A 7,129-nucleotide genomic window follows, 5' to 3' on the forward strand; every position below is an offset into this window, starting at 1 on the left:
TGATTTCCCTTTCCAAAAGGGAAATTTAAAGCCAATTTTTGATTAAAGATCTTGGGTTTCCCTTTCCGCTGAATGGGCGTTCGTCCAACGTGGTAACGTGGGCTACTCCTCACGAGGTTTCTAAAAAAGGAGGCCTAGAACATCTGAGTCTGCCTCGATTACAAGTTAGATTTGAGATCTTGAAATTGAAGGAAAATCAAGACCTCAAAATCCAGGAAATATCTATATCTCTATCTCTGGTGGCTTAATTCGGCAATGCTTGCCGAGCCCAAATACTGAAAGGGAAAAAAAGAACAAAGGTTTTCCAGCAATGCCAACTTTGGGCTTGTTTAACAGGGCCATTCATAGCTACCTTGCTCACAAATCTGGCATTTAAAGTCTACCACCACCCACTCTGTTGAACACCAAATTATGCATCACCATTTTCAAAACTAAGTGCCATTCAAAAGATAGAGGTAATTAGTGAAGGTTAATTAGACAGATCAAATTGATAATCAATAACAGTTTGTGCTTAGAGAAAACATCAGAACTGAAAACTGATCTTAATCGCCTTCAATCATTGAGTACAGAGCTCTTCTAGTGAAACTTTATTTATTTTTGTGGTGTTTCCTACCAAATTACGTCATAGAGATCAAACGAAGATGCACGAAACGGTGTCGTCATTTGGCCTCGGTATTGGTGTAAAATGCAAACTCAGACAAGAATCTTGATCTCATTCTATTTAGCCAACTGGTTGATGTCCCAACGGCATTCACTCTTATCAATGAGATCTTGACATTAGTGTGCCTGGGATTCCGTTATACTCCGAAAACGGCAAGTTCTTTTGATTTGTTTTAAATTTCCCTCCTCCTCTCTTCGCTTCTTCCTGCCAAATACCTCCTACCAATCTCTCCTCTTCACGCCCCGTTCTTTTAATACCGACTCTTTGCAACTAATCTCTCTATCTCTCTCGCTCTCTCTCCCCCCGCCCAAGACTCTCTGCAACTAATCTCTCCTCTCCCTCTCCCTCTTTTAATACCGACTCTCTGCAACTAATCTCTCTCTCTCTCTCTCTCTCTCTCTCTCTCTCGCTCTCTCTTCCCCCGCGCCCCCACCCCCCAAGACTCTCTGCAACTAATCTCTCCCTCTCCCTCTCCCATGGCGAAGAACAACGGAAACAAAGGTGGTGGTAAATCAAGAATGGGCAGGCAGAAGATAGAGATTAAGAAGATCATGAACGAGGAGGCTCGTCAAGTTTGCTTCTCGAAGAGACGAAACGGGCTGATCAAGAAAGCTGGTGAGCTCTGCATTCTTTGTGGAGCAGAGGTAGCCATCATTGTTTTCTCCCCGGCCGGTAAGGCCTTCTCTTACGGCGATCCCTCCGTCGACGCCGTCATCAATCGGTTCCTCGACCCTTCTACACATGTTCCCTCCCCACCCGATGCCCACCGGGCGTGCACCATTCAGCAACTCAACAGCCAGCACGACACGCTCGTCCAACAAATCGAGGCCGAGAAGAAGCGCCGCGTCGAGTTGCAGAAGCAGCACCAGAGCGAGGGACTCAGTCGCGTCGGCTCCTACTGGGACGCCGACGTCGAGAACCTGTCGCCGGACCAACTGCAGGAGTTCATGGTCGCCCTCGAAGAGATGAGATCGGCGCTCTCTAATCGCGCAGAGGAACTCATGATGGGAATGGCTATGATGCATCTGCCGGCCTCCGCCGCTCACCACCACCCCCACTTTCCTCCGCAGTCAGTCCCTCTTCCTCCTCCCTTTGCTTCTAATTCCTCCACTACTCCTCTGCCTTTCCACTCCTTACTGGGTAGCCACAACACCAACTCCATGGCCATCCCATTCACTAATAGCAACAGCCCTTTCATGGGGTCGTCGGACCCTCATGGAACCATGACAAACTCCAGCGATTATTTCATCGGCAACCGGACTGCCGGCCGTCCCTTTTACCTTCTTTGAGGAGTTCTCTGACTTGAGCCAGACCAGACATCTGTAGGTGCCAGGAGCATTCGTGATTGTGCGTCGGTAATGAATTTTGAAGTGGATTGATTGGTTTCTCTGATTAACGGGTGGAGCAAGATGAAACTAATGGAGAAGGCTTGCAGCTTGCCATTTATTTGCTCATCTATATTGTGTTTATATACTATCGACTGTTGCAAGTTTCCCCTTTCAAAATAATTGTGAAAAAGGGAAGAAAAATGAAAAATGTGACAGGATCGACAATGTTTTAAACGTTGCCGAAATGGAAAAATCGTATTTTAGCTTCTTCTTTAAATGTCTCTAGTCTATTTTAGTTTGTCTAGCTTTCTTTCAACATTTTATTTTCAAGGTTTCAAGCATAAGTTTTCGTTCGACTAGCATGAACGAGACATATTGTCCACAGTATCCTTATACCTTGGCCTTTTCTTCGTGCAAGTTTACATAACCAAAATTTTTTCTTTCACCATCAAGCTCGTACATGCATTTGAGCTATTAGAGATATGCAATAACTATTCATGTACAGTTAATCACTTTCTTGCTGCACATTATCATTTCATCAAACATCTGTAACCGTAGAACCAATCTTTCTCCTTTCATTTTTCACCGAGAAATGATAAATTATACTTCTTCTAACACACTTTGTAAAAGCTAATGGGTAGATAATTAATTACATATTTGATGTAATCTGTTGAGGATATACCCACAAAATGTAACTAATCATAAGTTAATTGAACGTACACCTGAATTATTGAGTTTATTATTTGTTTTAACAGTTAGGAAAGAGCTATGCTATAACTAGTTTAAGGCATGCATTGATTTCCATTTCTTTCACCAACTTTGTAACTGTTATCGACTTGTAAAATTTGAGCGAAAGACTATCACCAATTTGCACGTTCCTGCAAGTTGGGAATTAATGCTCAGCTTTCCTGCTTCACGGGGTTGTGTGAATGCTTCCTATATTTCATTCATTGCTCCAAATGACAAAAGTGAAAAGTAGCACCTTATAAATAAATTGATCTTAGTGTATATTTCTTCCATTAGGAAAAGTACTTGCTACATCAGATTCTGGCCCGGCCAATTCAAATTCTGCTCACTATTGGTTAGAAGACATAAATGAGGGAATTCTTTCAGATACATAGTAATCATAAAGCAAGGAAATTTTGAACTGGAGGGGTTTAACTCAAATGGTTGGGCCAAGGGCTGGCAGATGGTCGGCACCAGTTCGGATATCAATGGCGCCACTGGTCAGGGTCAATGCGGGCTACGGGCTAAGAAAGACAAAATGGTTGCAGATCGTAATCAGAAGAGCTCTGAGTATTACTGAACTGTTGATTTGCGCCAAGTTAATGTCTTTAGCTCGAAGCCTTGTAAGCAGATGGGTCGAGGGGGATCGCACTGGCTTGTAATTTGGTGGTTATAACTAAAAACATCCACGTTAAGTTGCTGAAAAAATAGTATGTTTCTCTTTAATTAAGAAAAACCTGATAAATGTACAGTTTTTGCAAATGTATCCAAGTTTTTATCGCTCAAATTTCTAGCATTAATGAACAAACGCCCGCTTATCTGACTTGGATATTAAGGAAAAATAACTAATTCAGATATTATAGCTAAACATGAAATTAATAATATCACATCTGCATGCAGTTAAAGAGGCTAACACAAATTAAATCAATATACATGGAATTTGTTTAGACAAAGCATATTTTAGTCATCTTGGTACGAAAAGAAAAGTGTCTAAATTACGATTCATTTTCCAACTAAGAAAAGGTGTATATATGTTTTAACAATGAAAATATTGAACTCACACAAACTATAAAACCTTATAGTTACAAGCTGTTGTACAAATATATACATTCTTAAGGACAACAGCTTGTAACTATTCATACATCCAACAATACTTTGAACATATTCATGAAACAGTGTCAAACTGCTCCCCTTTGCTAAACAAACAGGCCCTAAATATTCTCTAAAGCATAAACTGATGCTGCCTCTGTGAGTCCGTGGAGATAAAATGAGAGTTAAAATAAAATAGAAAGCAAATGGAGACCAAAAAAAAAAAAAAAAAAATCCGTAGAGCAAACTGAAAGTTAAAAAGTAAAAGCAAATGAGAGAAAAAGAAGTTCGGCAGACGTTGATGGATTGGTGCTGCCCCCGGGGACCGTAGGGAAGGGACTACAGGTTTAGGTAAAATGACGACGCCTACGTTGGCCCAACAGTGTAAATGAAAAACAAAGACGAGAGAGGAGAGGAAAAAAGAGACGTCGGAATTTGGTGCTGCCCAGGCTCGAACTGGGGACCTTTAGTGTGTAAGACTAACGTGATAACCGACTACACCACAGCACCTTCGATGCATGCAAGTTTCGGTAAAAAAAATCCATTTGCGACGTGGTACATACAAGATGATACGGGCGGCACAAGGCTCGGTGGTCCGACTTCAACTCCAACGCCAGAAATCCTACACGGATTCTATTCTCTCTCAGTTGTTCAGCTAAAGAAACAAGGACCCACCAAAAACTTGAGCTTATGTTCTCTTAACAATCGAATGTCGAGTTATTGTTTTCCCTATGGGTCATGCACCAAGAGGTTTGGTTAGGGATGCCAATATGTCTAATTTGGATTAGATATCTAATCGAATCAGAATTTAATATCCGACTGAGCAATCGGATGAGCTTCAATGACATCAGATCGGATTCAAATATTCTGATCAGCTTTAAATTGCATTTAGTTTTAAATAAATATCATATATCTATTACTTTTATGTTTCAAACATCAGCTGAACGAATTCGGTTTAAAGTTTGAATTTGTTTTTGGATATGGATGTAAAATGGATTGTGAAAACAGATTTCATCATTAAGATTCAAATATGACTTTTTTCATTCATATCCAAAAAAAAAACAGATACAGTAAAGGTAGGTCTAATTCGAACATGATCTGGTTGAGCCTAGTCGAACTTGAGATCTTCTCCACATTTACAATACTCAGCTCCAGCAGCTCGGCTCAAGCTCGATCGATGGTAGTTGGAAAATCATGTACAAAAGGAGGAACACTGTTGAAAACAATAGAATATTGGTTAATTCCGAATCAGGGTGAGCACATTTTTTTTTTACATTTGTGACTGGTTAATAAACAGGATATAGAAATAATTTCTTTAACAGACGTTGCTGTTTAATGCGAAAAGCATAGATAGCTAACTAAATATGAGAGATCCATATCAAATACACATAATTTATAGTTTTCTGAAGATTCTCCATAATAACATCAGGGGCAACAGATTTAGATAAGTGACGGTGCCCATGTTGGTCCAATATGGCAAAATAGTGTAAATGAAAAACAAAGACAAGAAGAAAAAGAGTAGCAGAAATTTGGTGCTGCCCAGGCTCGAACTGGGGACCTTTAGTGTGTAAGACTAACGTGATAACCGACTACACCACAGCACCATCGTTGATCGGATCGTGCATACAATTTTTAAGATCCATTTAATACTAGATGGCGACCATCCGAAGATTGAAGTATAATGGGTCGTCCGAGTTCGCGTTCAGTGCAGAAGAACAAAAACAATGAACTTGCCATCATTGTCCTTGGAGTCTCCTCTGGTTCTGGTGTCCAGTTAGCCATGAGATATCACAGCTTCGAGGGATTTGGCATAGCGGGTTGGACAGTAAATCTTAGGTTTTGTAGTTCGATTCTCATGGTATCAACTCGATATAGCCCAAGACCTTGTAGTTCGATTCTCATGGTATCAACTCGATATAGCCCAAGACCTTGAAGGCCAAGGAAAAAAAAAAAAAAAAAGAGCCTTGACTCCTTCGCCTAATTAACAGACGCACTGTACCGACCTGGTTCGGATTTGGCAGATCGTGCAGTAACATAGAGACTGTTGATCGCGACGACTATGACCACCCATCACCAAAATGAGTATCAAAGAATATTAAATCTCTCTAAACCAATCCGACCTCGAGGAGTAAAGTACATACCAGCCTAAGGCCAAGGAGGTACGTTCAAGGGGTTTTATTAATGCTCACTTGGGTTCCTGTTTTGCTTAGGGATACACAAAAAGTCAGAGGCAACTAGAGTTTGACTTGAACTAGCTCATGAAAAGCTCGAGTCGAGCTCAACAGAGGAGTCAACCTCGATATTGAGTTAAAACTCATTTTATAAACGAGTCATGTTTTACACGAGCTCGGCTTGCTTAAACTCGACTCAGCTCATTTGTTTGATCTTCAGGGTCATGTTGGTAGATTGTGATAAATTTTAACTCTTTTTGTAATTGTCATTTTCATTGAAAGAAAAAAATATATGAATAAAGTGACATACCGAATTAAGCTCTAGCTCAACTAGAGCTCGAGCTGGCCAAGGTTTAGCTTAATTGGCTTGCTCGTTATACATTACTAGTTTCATTTTGACTCAGACTAGACCTGGAAAGTGTTTAGGGAATGATTTCCGTCAAACGTAAGCAGTACCCACCTTGAACCTAAAGCTTAATTCCCATCGCGTCTCTCCTCTCTAGGGACGCCAGCCTGCCAGCACCTGGTTATCACGGTTGACGAGAGGGGTAACAGCTTAGGGAACAGACACTTCTGGTGTAGATGCTTGTGAGGACAATGAGGATGCAGAAGCAACTCACCAAGGATTAAGCAGTTCCTCTATCCTATATTAAATGATGCAACTATGACAAAAGGTCAGCAACAAGCAAAATTCGCAACTAGTCATCAACATTACTAGCAGAGGAACACGAGAAACTTCCAACCAAATGGTCGCCATTTCTCTCGCAAGACACAGCAGGAGCCAGGCCTGCCAGTATAGATCAACAGGGAATGCGTGCTATGAACAGTTTCAAATAAGGTTCTGTTACAGGGAAATGGATTAATGGCCTCGTCCAAAACTTTGATGCTATTGGAGGAGAAGAGTATTCAGACGCAACCGTCCTGCTTTTCACTCTGTCAAAAGAAACAGGCCCTCTCCTAAGAAGAAGCTAAATGAACAAAAAGACGAGATCAGACATGCCTTGAACAAAAAATTAATTCATTGGATTGAACTCACTTGACATGTTCACCAATCAACAGGAGCGAAATACACAGTTAATCAAACAAATTCAACATTTGCAGTTGGAAACTAAACCCAAAGAACCCATTTCGATAATCACTGCAAAATCTTGTTG

General features: G+C 40.9%; 1 protein-coding gene and 2 non-coding genes across 3 annotated transcripts; 1 reads left to right on the forward strand and 2 right to left on the reverse strand.

Moving 5' to 3' along the window:
- The first annotated feature begins 1,042 nt into the window (after positions 1-1,042).
- On the forward strand, positions 1,043-1,993 carry LOC116250315 (agamous-like MADS-box protein AGL62). Its single transcript, XM_031623949.2, has one exon. It carries the CDS (start codon positions 1,138-1,140, stop codon positions 1,948-1,950), a length of 813 nt encoding a protein of 270 aa, XP_031479809.2. The 5' UTR covers positions 1,043-1,137; the 3' UTR covers positions 1,951-1,993.
- A 2,247-nt stretch (positions 1,994-4,240) lies between these two features.
- Positions 4,241-4,314, reverse strand: TRNAV-UAC (transfer RNA valine (anticodon UAC)). The gene has a single exon. It is a non-coding gene; the product is annotated as a tRNA-Val (tRNA).
- A 1,020-nt stretch (positions 4,315-5,334) lies between these two features.
- On the reverse strand, positions 5,335-5,408 carry TRNAV-UAC (transfer RNA valine (anticodon UAC)). Its single transcript has one exon. It is a non-coding gene; the product is annotated as a tRNA-Val (tRNA).
- Positions 5,409-7,129: the final 1,721 nt, after the last annotated feature.

This window comes from Nymphaea colorata, chromosome 3 (genome assembly GCF_008831285.2).
Source record: "Nymphaea colorata isolate Beijing-Zhang1983 chromosome 3, ASM883128v2, whole genome shotgun sequence".
NCBI classification, from domain to species: Eukaryota; Viridiplantae; Streptophyta; class Magnoliopsida; order Nymphaeales; family Nymphaeaceae; genus Nymphaea; species Nymphaea colorata.

What these genes read in the sequence shown, in the direction of transcription:
- LOC116250315 (XM_031623949.2), top strand. Translation starts at nt 1,138, where the DNA reads ATGGCGAAGAACAACGGAAACAAAGGTGGTGGTAAATCAAGAATGGGC.